Source organism: Cornus florida, unplaced genomic scaffold (genome assembly GCF_030987335.1).
Source record: "Cornus florida cultivar Cherokee Brave unplaced genomic scaffold, ASM3098733v1 CherokeeBrave_3.0.0_Hap2_Chr02, whole genome shotgun sequence".
Classification (NCBI taxonomy): domain Eukaryota; kingdom Viridiplantae; phylum Streptophyta; class Magnoliopsida; order Cornales; family Cornaceae; genus Cornus; species Cornus florida.
This window is the reverse complement of record NW_026775572.1, coordinates 57,415,704-57,431,266: the sequence shown is the minus strand read 5'-3', so window position 1 is coordinate 57,431,266 and position 15,563 is coordinate 57,415,704. Positions and strand designations below refer to the sequence as shown.

The 15,563-nt window shown below is 35.5% G+C and overlaps 1 protein-coding gene across 1 annotated transcript; it reads right to left on the bottom strand.

Annotated features, from left to right (window-relative positions):
• Positions 1 to 6,647: 6,647 nt before the first annotated feature.
• LOC132296274 (uncharacterized) lies at positions 6,648 to 9,491 on the bottom strand. The gene is made up of 3 exons (XM_059794486.1): positions 8,511 to 9,491; positions 6,897 to 6,998; positions 6,648 to 6,845 (listed from the first exon to the last, which is right to left on the bottom strand). Exons 1-3 carry the CDS (start codon positions 9,489 to 9,491, stop codon positions 6,648 to 6,650), a joined length of 1,281 nt encoding a protein of 426 aa, XP_059650469.1.
• Between the last annotated feature and the right edge of the window lie 6,072 nt (positions 9,492 to 15,563).

Below are 15,563 nucleotides of genomic sequence, written 5' to 3'. Positions count from 1 at the left end.
AAGACCAGCAAATTAAATGGGGTAGATAGGTTTGGTGAGCGCCATAGATTCAAATGTTAAAGTTTGTTATGAATGTCATGAAGCTCACATCCTAGGATCATTTATATCATGATTTGAATGGTATTATATACTGTCCAAAATCTATTTGAAAGCCTAGAAACAGAGAAGGAAAATTGAGGCTCACATTCAAAGATCTATAACAGTGAGATTGCTTTTGGCCAAGAGACATTTTGGCCTACTGAACATGATGGTTCAGCCGACCAATTAGGGTTTCACAGAATATATAAATGTATCATCTAACCGAAGAACACTTAACAATTGACCGACAAGAAGCTTTCATGAAGTACCGAGAGCAGTGACTTTTAACCATCGTTTCGGCCGACCGACGATTGGGGATCAGCCGGCTGATGAGAGGCTTTCAGCCGACCGATGATACTCCATCAGCCGACTGATACATAGTCAAATTCAAATCAAACGGATACCTGCGAACTTAAATTATTGACACCTCATCTCTTACAGCTATATTAACCTCCTCTCTCTATAAATAAGAGCTGCAACTTGTGTTATCATATATATCTATTGAGAGCAATTTGAAGAGTATTCAAGAACTTCTTTCTAGAGCATTCAAGGCAATCATTTGATCACTCATTCCATATCTCTTATATCATACTAGAGATTTGAGCTTCATTTCATTCATATATTTACTCTAGTTGTGAGCTTACAATTGTAAATTTATCTTGAGAGAGATTCAATCATGTATTTCAATTACATATTTTGCTACAAACTTGTACGGGTTGGTGTGACCCAAAAGAAGCATAGGAGAAGGGTGTTCTCCTAGCAAGAAAGAGAAGCAAGAACTTGTTTCATGTGAAGGTTTGTTCTCCACCATTAAAGAGAAGCTCTAGTGGATTGGAAAGTCTCAAGACGGATCTTGAGCCAAGGAATAGGAGTTTCTAAATCTCGCTAAAATCTCCAAGTCATTGTTTGCAATCTCTTATCCCTATCTCTCTTACATTTAAGCTTTGAATTATTTATATACTTTAATTGATTGTTGCATAATTGTTATTTAGTAGTGGGTTAAGTGCAAAAAACACCCTCCTTATATACAAAAGGTTCAAAAAACACCCTATTATTTTTTTGTGTTCAAATAACCCTTTATTGTATTTTTTGGTGCAAAATACCCCATAATCAGTCATTTTCACTAATGCATTTTTAAAAAAATTTCAAAATACCCTCCTAATCTAGTGAACACCATTTCCAACCAAGCCTTCACCTTCATCCTTGTAATTCATCCTTCTCTGAGAAATTCTTCTATGCAGTGAATTGAGGTAAAGAATGGGTGAGTTATGGAGGCAAGAAAAGTAAGGGCAGCTTGGCAGAGAACAACTAATTGTTGTTTTGTCTAAGAAGATGCCAAAATAGCTCCTAAATTAGCATGCAACCTGGCCATCAGCATCTTCATCATGCAAGTAGGGAGATGCAGGACCTGCAAATGCAAAAGGTGGGAAAAATAATCCAACAGTAGGTTTCATGCCTCTTCACAGAAACCCTTCATATTCTAATTTATCCCCCGACTCAAGATGGTGGCTTAGAGGGGTTTAACAAATGAAAAGTTAAATACCTTGTTATTGTTGACGCTTGGAACAGTGGTGGCTTGGAATGCCAACGGGCAATTGCCCAGTTAGCACAGTGACGACGAAGGTGAAGGCTTGGTCGTAAATGGTGTTCTCTGGACTAGGAGGGCATTTTGGAATTTTTCAAAAAATAAATTAGTCAAAATGGCTTATTAGGGGTTAATTTGCACCCAACAATACAATAGGGGTTTATTTGCACACAAAAAAATAGTAGGGTGTTTTTTGCACCTTTTGTATATAAGGAGGGTGTTCTTTGCACTTAACTCTTTAGTAGTTAAAGTTGTAAATTTAAAAATTGGCCATTGACTCTATTCACCCCCCTCCTCTAGAGTTAATTAGCTTTTAACAATTTTTTTTTGAAATAGCCAGATAACATGTACTCCACTATAACCACAACAATCATACCCAAACACCACAACCACCACCAAAAAATAATAAATAATAAAAAATTAAAAACAGTTATGGCCAATATATACTTATACATCCCAAATGCCACCAGAACCACACCATACGAAACAACACCAACACACCTAGACACCACCAGAACCACCACCACCACCACAATAGAAAATATAAAAATAAAAATTTTGAAGCACTCTGATAACCTAGACACCACCGTAACCACCACAACTTCACCCAAACAACACCACAACCACTAGAGTAGAAAAAAAATTAAAAACAACCATGGCTAGCCCCTACCCACCACAACAGGGGAAAAAAAAAACAGCCATGTCTAACCTAGACACCATCACCACCAGGTTGTATCACAATAGAACGGAATAAAAAATTAAAAACAGCAATGGTTGTTTTTATCTTGTCATTCCCACCAATTCTCTTCTCTCATCTCACACCCACTTTCATTCCCTTACTCATCTCAATCACAAATCCAACACTACCGCACTGCAAATTATGCGAATTAACTTGCCCTAATCGCCATCTCCTTCACTGGCAAGAAGAATGACGACGGGTGCAATTTACCCAAAATAATAATAATAATAATAACATAGTAAGAAATAGGAGAATGATAGAGATTGGGAAGATAAGGATGGAGTGTCAGCGGCTAGGTACTAAAATGAACTTGACCAAAAAAAAAAAAAAGAAGTTGGAGATTAGGATAGAGAAAAAAGCTTAATTAATGATGAGGGTAATTTCGTCAATTAATAGAGCTGATATTTTGTAAATTATTTAAATCAAATAATCAGGGGCAAATAACATTTGAAATCTCAAAAGGTGAAATGCCCAAAAAAATATCATATTTGTAAAGCAGAAACATCTGGGGTGTCAATCCAATTTACCGTTCTTCTTTTTTTCTTTTGCTATGTTTGTAGGTGTTCTACATTGTTTAAGTACTATGCATTATTTTGTTTTTGGAATGTTTAGCACTCAATCATTTTTATGAATATATATACATACATATAATATATAACATGCATGTGGGGTGCTCAACTATGATTCTTTTTTATTATTACTTTTGGTTAGGGAAAGGACCTTGTTGCATTTTGATGAAACTACAGTATTGAGGAGCACAAAGGAAAGACGACTATAAGCCAACCATAACCGATAATTAGTTCAAAGAAATATACAAAACTGATAAAAAAAGAAAATTAATAATACTAATAATAAATGCACTCACAAAACATCATAGACATGGATAAAAAGACTAAGAAAGAACCAAGCCATCCAAACCATCACCAATACCATTTGTGCTAATTGCCAACAAAGACTAGCTTAATTCCTTGACATAGAGCAACTCCATCTTTGCCCTTGCTAGCTTCCTCTCACCAAGACATTAAGCCACGCCTGCAGGCGATGTTATAGTATATAGTAGCTCGATCGGCTTCATGTTCAAGTCTACACTTCATTCGGGACTTGAAATGAATCCCATTCCACGGTTTTCGCCACAGCAACGTTATCCTTGAGTAGATTCGTCTGTATGAAAGTTGTTTATCCGGTTGTGTGTGACACTTTTAAGCCCCGATTAGAACCAAAGGTCATTACTTCATAATAAACCCTATAAACAATAGCAATATCTTTTGAGCCCTCCTGATTATTATCTTCATCATCCCCATTTTGAGTTCTAACATACAGTTTCCAAGTGTCTAAGGCATCCTTCAAGGACACTGGATAGTTGGGATAACAATTGAAATAAACCGGTCCATCACTGAGAGAGGTCTCCATGGTGGCTAATATAGAGTCTTTGATCTTAAGAAATCGACCATCGCGAAGAAAAACCAACACAGATGTATTCAAACCATTTCTAGTTAAAGGCTTCACACCCACTTGTACTAACCCCGTATGGAGGTCATCGTACCTCATCTTGTGCAGTTGGATGGTACGGCTTGCATGCAATTAAAGCTCAACTTGGCCTTTATTTTGGATCGACACCGTTTTTTCTAGGGTTTTAATCGCATAGCCACCTGATTTCGATCCAAAAGTTCCCTTCTTATGGAAAACATTACACAGACAAGAAATTCATTTCCTATGATAAACATCATAAAGAGGGACCTCTGGAGGTTTCCAATCCTGAAGAAGTTTTTCTACCACATCTTCTTTCTCCAAGTCATCAATACCATTTTTTGGACATCTATTGGCACACTTGATCAAGATTTCCATTTCTATTAACACTATCTAGGTTCCAAACTATTCACAAAATTAAGTCATTAGTACCATATAAATAACATATAAACCAAACAAAGACACAGTGAAAAATAAATAAAAAATACACTTACTTGCTTGAAGCCCTGGACTAAACCCAATACTGTAACATTATATATGGTAACGGTAACACTTTGTTGACCCTAAAATCGGCTGGCTAGGGCCGATCTTAAATTGATGAGTTGCGGGCGTGCCAGAACCACTTGGGTGGTTCGATTGTGAATTGTCAACTTTAGTCCCTTTGATAAAGTTGACTCTCAGACGATGCGAGGAAAAAGGGAACAAATAAATTCCTCTTTTGGGTTCAAAAATGCCTTAGTTAAAAGGACTTTCCAGTGAACAATTTATAGTAACGTATCAAGAGAATAGAAAGGGGAAGAAATAGATATAGAAAGTGATAGGGAGAAGGAGATATTGGGAGAGAAATAGAATGAGACTAAAATAGAGAAAGTGAGATAAAGATAGCAATGATGCTATTTGGGGAAAGTGCTTGAGAAAGCAAACAAATAAATTAAAGGATTCTTAGAGTGCTGGACCTCTACAAAGCATGTCTATAGCATTATTTATAAAAAACTACGTAAAATAAACTCCTATATGCAAGTATTTTACTTGCATTACAACTCTATCACTTAATCAACTATTAATTCAAAATAAATTAATCCTATGGATAACATAATTATGCAACTAAAACTAACTAAAAGATAAGTCTTAAAACAATGATCTTTATCCACAACTTATTCAAAATACTCTTCCCATCTTTGCATGCAATTTTAACTTCAATCTACGTGGAATATCACTCTTCTCTACTGCCACGTCATCAATACAAAATTTACCAAAATGGGTACCAAAATGTCTTATCGGCTGTCAGCCGCCCAAGCCGATAAGATATTTGAAATTTTAAAATACATTGGAAGGAAATTTTGAGTTAATCAATTGGAATAAGATTGCAAATCAGCGAGCTCCAAAGCTTTATTTCTTCTGAATCGCCCTCTAAGATGATCTTTATTTCTTATTATCCAAATCTGTCGATTTAGACTTCTTTCTAGATTTTCAGATAATTTGCCGATATTGCCAGCCCATAAACCCAGGAAGGACTTGTTCCCCATGCATTTTCTAACTCCATTAACAAATCATGATCATGATCGGCAGGGATTAAATTGTTGTGAAGTGTCATTCTAGCCGATCTGCTTATTATCTCTATGACATTGTGCCAGGACGGAGTTTTCTTAGCCGATTTCCTTTCTGTCGATTTCACATTCAGCTTCATCGGCAGGACTATATCGGGCCCAAAAGTCCATTTCTCGGCAAGCATGACCCACTATAATCGGCATACTGAAGTAGAGCAAATGGATCAACTAACTTTTGTTGGGGGTTTACAATTACATGCCCCCCGGCAGCTGCTGGTTTTTCAGCCGATTTTCTTTTAGCTGATTTTGCCTCAGCCGATTTTATCAACTGAGATCTAAGTAACCTTCTGAAATTAACATTGGCTAGTTTTTTCCTTCTTTTCTTGAAATTGGGCTGAGGACAGCGAGTTAGAACAATTCTTTCAGCTGATGATTGTTTTTGCCGATTATTAAATGTTACAATCGGCAAAGAATTCTGGTACATAGGCCGCTTTGCTTTCAGCCGATTTGTACCCTTCCATTCATCAGTAACATGCTGATAGCTTTTCCAACTTTGTTGTTGATAAGTCATCTGTTGTGACTGATTTACCGCCTGCCGATAATCGGCTGCTGAAACTTCTCGATAATCAGCAGTTAGTAACTGATAATATTCTGGCAAACTTTGCTGCCGATTTTCTGGTAAAATTTCCTGCCGAGATTGGCAAAATTGGCCAATTTTGGTACTGGTTATCGGCAGCCCCTCATATAACAGAGGTTGTGATACAGGGGTGACATGATGATTTACCACTTGGTCAGGATAAGGTTTCTTGTATATAGGCTGAGCACGTTTATGCCCTTGAGCTACCTCGCCCTGGATCAGCTGAGCTATCAATTCTTTAATCTCCTAATCAATCTCCCCCATTTCTTGCTGTTCTCTCTAAGGGGGAATCGGCATAACTGGTGGGCATTGTATTTGAGCCATTAGTGTTTTCATTCTCTGCTTAAATTCTGGCCAACTTTTTTGCTGATTGGCCATCTGCTGCCCCTCGAGTACCGAAGATTGTGATACGGGGGTGACATGCTGATTTACTACTTGCCGATAATCGGTTGCTGGCGTCTGCCGATAATCAGCTGCTGAAACTTGCTGATATACTAATGCTGAAACTTGCCGATAATCAGCGACTGTTGGCTCTTCTCGTATTTGAGCCATTATTGTTTTCATCCTCTGCTTACATTCTGGCCAACTTTCTTGCTAATAATTGGCTGCTGAAACTTGCCGATAATCTGATGCTGAAACTTGCCGATAATCAGCGACTGTTGGAGTCTGCCGATAATCGACTATCGGTACTTGCCGATAATCAACTGTTGGAACATACCGATAATTGGCTGTTGAAACTTGCCGATAATCGGTGACTGTTGGAACATGCCGATAATCAGCGGTTGTTGGCGTCTATCAATAATCGACTTCTGTTAGAACATGCCGATTATTAACGATCGGTACTTGTCGATAATCAGTGACTTCTGGAACATACCGATAATCAGTTGCTGGAACATGCCGATAATCAGCGACTGATTGCTGATAATTGTCTGGCCAACCATATGGCTGATTAGAATATTGGTACATCGGCTGATTTGACTTATCAGAATATTTGTATGCCGGTTGAGAAGCCGGTTTCATATTTTTACTATAAATCACTCACCTAGTGGTGTCCCACCGGGCGTACCAAAAATGTTGACCCTAAAATCGGCTGGCTAGAGCCAATCTTAAATTGATGAGTTGCGGGCGTGCCAGAATCACTTGGGTGATTCGATTATGAATTGTCAACTTCAGTCCCTTTGACAAAGTTGACTCTCAGACGATGCGAGGAAAAATGGAACAAATAAATTCCTCTTTTAGGTTCAAAAATGCCTTAGTTAAAAGGACTTTCCAGTGAACAATTTATAGTAACGTATTAAGAGAATAGAAAGGGGAAGAAATAGATATAGAAAGTGATAGGGAGAAGAAATAGGGAGAAAGAGATATGGGGAGAGAAATAGAATGAGACTGAAATAGAGAGAGTGAGATAAAGATAACAATGATGCTATTTGGGGAAAGTGCTTAAGAAAGCAAACAAATAAATTAAAGGATTCTGAGGGTGCTGGACATCTTACAAAGTATGCCTATAGCATTATTTATAAAAAAACTACGTAAAACAAACTCCTATATGTAAGTATTTTACTTCCATTACAACTCCGTCACTTAATCAACTATTAATTCAAAATAAATTAATCCTATGGATAACATAATTATGCAACTAAAACTAACTAAAAGATAAGTCTTAAAATAATGATCTTTATCCACCACTTATTCAAAATACTCTTCCCATCTTTGCATGCAATTTTAACTTCAATCTATGTAGAATATCACTCTTCTCTATTGCCACGTCATCAATACAAAATTTATCAAAATGGGTGTCAACACACTTTAATATAATAATTTTTCTGATAGTGAACAAAGATGAAGATAAATAGGCGAAACTTTCGGACTTCAAAAACGGACTTCAGAGCTCTTGTAATAAAAGATACAGTTGGTAAAGCACTAAGGCAGCTTTTGGAAGGTTTTATGTCAAGTCAGGCTTAATGTAAAAATTTTGTATTTATTGACGTTTAATAATATTAAAAAATATAATAATCTAATTTAATATAAATTTTTTTAAAAAATTTGGACCTTCCTATCATCAGTTGAGAGACTTCCGCTTAAGTTTCCTAAAGCTCGGCCCCAAATTTACCTTCATTAAGATTGGTTTGGTTAGACCATAGTATCACTTATCTCCCTCCAACGTGGCCACGTTAGCTTCTAGCAGAAGTCCATATTGCTAAAGGACCATCTAATATTATACTCCGTATTAACGTGTCACGATGGAGAATTTTTTTGTCAAATGACTCTATTGCCCACAGAGTCATTTGGCGAGAAATAAAGTGGACCAAGCGACCCGACAGGAAATATTTTGTATATTTATAAAGTTGGACTTGTTTAGTGAATGTTTTACAAAGTTAGACTTGTTTTTTTTTTTTTTAACACCCCAAGGTCCTTGAAAATGGATGAAAGGAGCCAAGCTGGCCACACATCCCAAACTAGATCAGAGCTCCTGGACTTCAAGGCACGATGAGTCAAAGAGTGAGCAACACTGCTGCAAGAGCGAGGAATCCAAGAGAGACTGCATCCCTCCATGACTTGAAACATGGATGCAAAGTCCTCCAAAACAACTGAGACAAAAATAGCATTAGGCCTTAAAGACATCACCGATTTACAATCTCCTTCAAAAATAACTTTTGAGTAACCCCAAGCATGAGCAAGCTTCAGACTCTCCCGAAGCACCAAAGCTTCAGCCAACTCCACATTACTCACACGATGGAAGAACAAGGAAGCAATCTTTATAGGCCTGCCGAGCTCATCTCGAAGGATGATACCGCCTCCGCACTCCAAAAAGATAGAAGAAAAAGAAACGTCTAGATTAAGTTTCAAGAAACCCACAGGTGGAGGAGACCACTGGGAAGGAGCAGAAAGATGGCGATCCAGGACTGGAGAGAAAAAATCTTTGAACTTAAAAACTGCATCAAAATCTGAGAGATCAGAAACCGCAATAGAAACCACTTCGGCTACATCTCTACGAATATTCTTGAATACCCCATCATTTTTCGCCTTCCAAATATGCCAACACAACAAGGCTCCAAGACTACTCAACTCAACAGAGTGATGGCTATGGGACCAGAAATTGTTGAGATGGAGCCAAATTTGACTCCACTTCGTCAAGCTAGGATCAAATTCCTCAATTCTGAGAGGAGAAGTATTCCACACCATCTGAGAGAAGCGGCAACGAAAAAGGAGATGGCAAACTGTTTCCTCCTCTTCACCACAAAAATAACAACTAGGATCAACTGGAATACCTCTAGCACGGAGGTTAGCCTGGACAGGGATGCGGTCGTAACAGCATTGCCAAAGAAAGAAAAGAATTTTACGTGGAACTTTAATAAGCCAAATGGCTTTCCAAAGGCCATTTCGTTCTTGAACATGACTTGAAGAAGGAAGGTTGTGATAAACCGAAGACCTCCCCATTCGAATGAGCTTGTTGGCCGATTTAACCGAGAATTTCCCATTTGGGGAAGGACACCAAGAAATGCGATCGGCCCCTCCAGAGGACCTAAGAGGGATGTGATGAATAAGATGAAAGTCCCTATTGTTGAAAAACTGACGAATAAGGGCACTATTCCAAGAATTATTGTTCTAATCCAACAACTCTACAACCTTCTGAAATGGAGAATTTGGCAGGTAGGTAGAAACCTTTGGACGGCAACCAATTGTCTTTCCAAATGTTTTTTTAGGGGGTGAAGGCAAAAAAAAATACCTACATAATTTTAGAAGCATACAAATAACACTTTTCATATTTAAAACTCATCCATGTAATTTTAAAAGTGTACAAACAAGAACTTTTTGTCAGGTTAAAATTACTTGCCGAATGAAAAAGATAACAATACCTCTATTTTACTGATACGAAGTATAATAAAAAAAAAAAAAAAAAAAATTCAAGAAGCTGAGATTACCTAAATGGACATACTAAGAAACAAAAAACCATTCTCTCTCTCTCTTCATCTTCATCCTGAGCTCTTAACTCTTCTCCTCTTTCTCTCCTCTGTACCCTTCACATACGGGTCTCTCATCTCCGATGGTGTCGACAATGATTTGTGGGGTTCGCTTCTTCGCCAAAGAGTCTTGCATGCCCGGCACCACCACAGCACTCGACAATCAGTTCCTCCTCATCATCTATGATTATCTGATGTTCCTCGCTGGTACGTACCCCTCCAGTGGAAGGGGGTTCTTGTTGGAGATTCTTGGACCTGGTCTTGAACCTAAATAATAGTAATAAATAGGAGTAGAAATATTGTAAAGAACAAACAGTGCGGATATATTGAACCTAAATAATATAGTCTGTTTTTGGATGCAAAAAATAGTATGAATAAACAAGACAAGTCATGCGTAAAATAATAAACTCCTATCATGTGGACAGAACATGATGTTTATCTGCCTCTTTCGTTTTCATCTCTATAAGTAAAAACAAAATTGAATTCCAATTCAAAGTGTTTAGCGTTTTCCTTTTGGATCATTTCAAAGTGTTTAGGGTTTTCCTATTGGATCATTGGATATCCCATTCACACACACGCATGCATATATATATATATATATATATATATAGATATATATAATATTTGACAATTGAAGAAGGAAAGAGGGAGTGTCGGCGGCGAGGTATTAAGAAAAAAAAAAAAAAAAAAAAAAATGTTTGTGATTAGGGTAGTGAAAAAGGCTTAATAACGAAGGTAATTTCTTCAATTAAATAAATAATCAATAATAAATATGACATTTAAAATCACAGGTATCATTACTAAAAAAAACGATTTACTCACATCTAAGTGACATAGAAGGAATTTTTCATTTTTCATTTTATTTATTTATTTTTTTTTTTTGTATGTAGGTGCTCTACATTGTTTAAGCACTCAATGCAATATATATATATATATATATATATATATTAGGGGAATGTTTAGCACTCAATGCATTTTTATGAATATATACATACATATTATAATATATATCATGCATGTGGGTTTCTCAACTATGATTCCTTATTATTATTACTTTTGGTTAGAAAAAGGAGATTGTTGCATTGATGAAACTAAAGTATTGAGGAGCACAAAGGAAAAGACGACTACAAGCCAACCACGTTCCTCATTATTATTACTTTTGGTTAGAAAAAGGAGCTTGTTGCATTGATGAAGCTAAAGTATTGAGGAGCACAAAGGAAAAGACGACTACAAGCCAACCATGACCAAACTACATAACGTAAATTAGTTCAGACAAATATACAAAACTGATAAAAAATAATAATAATAATAACGCACTCATAAAACATAACAGATATCGATAAAAAGATTAAGAAAACCAAGCCATCCAAACCACACCAATACCATTTATGCTAATTGCAAAGAAAGACTAGCTTAATTCGTTGACATAGAGCAACTCCATCTCTTACCCAAGCTAGCTTCCTCTCACCAAGACATTAAGCCACGCCTGCAGGATTGATAAATGCATATATAGTAGCTAGCTCGGCTTCATGTTCAAGTCTGCGTACACTTCATTCGGGACCACGGTTTTCGCCACAGCAACGTTATCCTTGAGTAGATTCGTCTGTATGAATGTTGTTTCCCCGGTTGTGTGTGACACTTTCGATCCCCTAGCAGAAAATGATTTCATTACTTTGTAATAAACCCTATAAACAATAGCAATATCTTTTGAGCCCTCCTGATTATTATCTTCATCATCCCCATTTTGAGTTCTAACATACAGTTTCCAAGTGTGTGAGGCATCCTCTAATGGCACTAAATAGTCGGGAAAACAATTGAAATAAACTGGTCCATCACTGAGAGAGGTCTCCATGGTGGCTAATAGATAGGCTTGGAACTTGAGAAATCGACCGTCGCGAAGAAAAACCAGCACAGATGTATTCAAAGCATTTCTAGTTAAAGGCTTCACACCCACTTGTACTAACCCCGTATGGAGGTAGTTGTAGCTCATCTTGTGCTGTTGGATGGTACGGCTTGCATGCAATTGAAGCTCAACTTGGCCTTTATTTTGGATCAACACCGTTTTTTCTAGGGTTTTGATCGCATAGCCACCTGATTTCGATCCAAAAGTCTTATGGAAAACATTACACAGACAAGAAATTCCTTTCCTATGATAAACATCATAAAGAGGGACCTCTGGAGGTTTCCAATCCTGAAGAAGTTTTTCTACCATATCTTCTTTCTCCAAGTCATCAGTACCATTTTTTGGACATCTAATGGCACACTTGATCAAGATTTCCATTTCTATCAGCACTAGCTAGGTTCCAAACTATTCACAAAATTAAGTACTTAGTACCATAAATAACATATAAACCAAACCGAAGACACGGTGAAAAATAAATAGAAAGTACACTTGCCTGAAGCAGTGAAATAAACCCTAACACTTAAAGATGGGATAATAATTTCTCTGATAGCGAGCAAAGATGCAGATAAATAGGCAAACTTTCGGACTTCAAAAACGGACTTCAGAGCTGTTGTAATAAAAGATAAGGTTCGTAAAGCCACTAAAGCAGCTTTTGGAAGGTCTATGTCAAGTCTACCAAAAGCTGCTTTATTGTATTTTACCTCCCAAAAGGGAGGGGACGGCTCCATCTGATTTAATCAGGGGCAGCTTAAACTAATTTGAGTTTTAGGCTAAGAATAAAAAAAGTAACTTTTTTATTTTAAATATAAATAAAAATAATCACAGTTCACAAAAAAAATATACAAGTTTATACTAACAAAAATTAATATAAGTAAAAAAAAAAAAAAAAAACAGTTAAAAGAAAAAGAATCATAGAATGAAATTTAGAAAATCTCAATCCAATATTATTACAAATTTTTTTAATAGAATAAAAGTGCTTACTATAATGAGTCCAGACATAAGAGATTTTATTGAAGGATATATTTTTACAAAAAAAATATAAAATAAACATTGAAGTTAAAAATAAATAATCAAAATTTTTTGTGTAAATCTATTATAATACATAAGATTTAAACAAAAAAGTATACATAACGGTTACAGATATTCTCAGCTGCACTTTATTTTACCATACGTACGAATATCACTATATACGTTATATTTTATATAATATATTATACATAGTATATTATTATAAAATTTAACTTTACCTTTGACTGAAGTTAAAATACTTTTTTTTACTTCTTTTCTGCATCAGGAAAGAAATCGTTTTGTCCTTTCCTCTGACTGGTATATTATATGTTCTTCGTCGGCCCCAAATCTTGTCAAAAGTTAAAGGATTGTTAGTATCAAATAAAAAGATTCACAAATTTACCTTTTGACCGAAATAAGAATTCATTTTTTAATTGTACTGCATCATTTTCTATAATTCTTATTCTGCTTTGTTTCCTTGGTTTTCTTTTTTTTTGGATTTTTGTTCTTGTTTTTTTGGAATGTTCAGACCCATGAAGTGAAAGTCAAATTCATTAAATAATAGATATGTTGTATATGAAAGTTGTATGTTGTATGTATTTTTTTTCTCATTCAAAGACTTTACTAAACTAAATTTGGTAACACAATTTTTTTTTAAAAATAAAAACATTTTAAGTAATAGAGAAGGATTGCTTTACGAGATAACTGGGACTGGGATCCTCTAAGTTAAAATTTCTCTAAATTATCATAAGTTAAATTTTCTACATAATGACATGTGTCATTAAGATATATCTACGATCTATATTTAACCACGTCAGCTAATTTAATAAAATTTAGAAAATTACACTTTTTAAAATAAAAAGTTTTACGAAGACGTAAACATCTCTCTCATAGAAGATCTCTCCTCTTTTCCCCAAAAAAGATTGCTCACTCTCCCTTTTTTGAAATAATAGTATTATTTTGGATGAAGAAGGTGATTTGATTAAAAAAACTTGAATTGTAAGTTTTCAATTTAATAATATATAGTGTCTGGTTAGATGAATTTTGTAAAATTTAAGTTTTGAGCATAATTTGGCATGATATCAACAAAAAATAAATGTTCTTCATTATTTAAAAATACTAAATCTTTAGTTGGTAATAACTAGATACATTTTTATGTTGATTCAGATTTAGATTTAAGTTGAAGTATAAATTGATAAAGTATTTTAAAGTTTTTTTATTTTAAAACTGTGCAGTTTCTTAACTTTTATTAAATTAAACAGAGTGCCTTTAACATAAGATATAGATATATCTTAAATGACATAAAGTAAAGACTACTACAAGTCAACCATGATCAAACTACATATAAAAAATTAGTTCAAACAAATATACAAAAATGATTAAAAAAAACAAAACTCTCAAAACATAACAGGCATGGATAAAAGGACTAAGTAAGAACCAACAACCAAGCCACCCAGAACATCATAAAGAGGGACCTCTGGAGCATGGAGGTTTCCAATCCTGAACAAGTTTTACTATTACATCTTCTTGCTCTTCTAATTTATCAGTAACAATGATAAATAAATAAATAAAAATTTATCGGTTACACACTTAATCAAGATTTCCATTTATATCAACAATATTTTTCACAAAATTAAGTAAGTAATACAATATAAATTCCATATAATACCAAACAGAAGACAGTGAAAAATAAATAAAAAACACACTTGCTTGAAGCCTTGAACTAAACCTAATACTGTAACAATACATATGGTAACGCTCTAATATTGATCAGAGTTAAATAGGCAAAACTTTCGGACTTCAAACACGGATTCAGTGCTGCTGTAATTAAAGATAAGGTCGGTAAAGCACTAAAGCAGCTTTTGGAAAGTTTTATGTCAAGACTAGATTGACTCTCAATAGTTGAGTTCACCTTGAAAGGCGGTAACCTGTTGTATGTTTTTTTACCTTCCCAAGAAGTTTGGTTAGGTGAAGTGGCTAAAAAGAAAAAGAAACCAAATTTTTGCAATAGTTGTTAGTTTAGTTATACGGAAAGCGAAAAATTTTAATAAAAAATTAATTTTTTCTCAAAATATTTCTCGAATCTTCCTTTGAGAAGTAGGGGTTTGATTTTGTTGGGTCACTTGACTCTTTGGTGAATTGCTATTCTTTATTCTTCATTATTTCTTTAAGTGTACGTGTTGCATTGATCTTAACTTTTCCTAGTCAAACAAATTTTTGTACCTACAATTTGGTTCAGTCAATGAAAAATGAGAGAAGTTTCTCATTATTTTTTTGCAATTTGATACATGCGACATCGTTTTGGGATGGCAATTGGAGCAAACATTGTTCAGCAACAACAGTTGGAGATCATGCAAAAGATGCGTGAAGAGTTTTTACAACAGTTTGATGTCCTACGTCAATCCAACCTAGTACAAATCAACCTCCTACATCAGGAGAGTAACGCACACCGAACAACTACCCAATAGATCGACGTGCTACCACAACCACCTCCGACAGACGGTCAGCCCATTCTTGGCCCAAATCCTAATGGTCTTATCCAGTAGCCTAGGCTTAGGCCCCCAAACCATAATGCTCCCTAAGTAACCCTTGATCAACCGAACAAGAGGAACACAGGACAAGAGGGAAATCAATCTT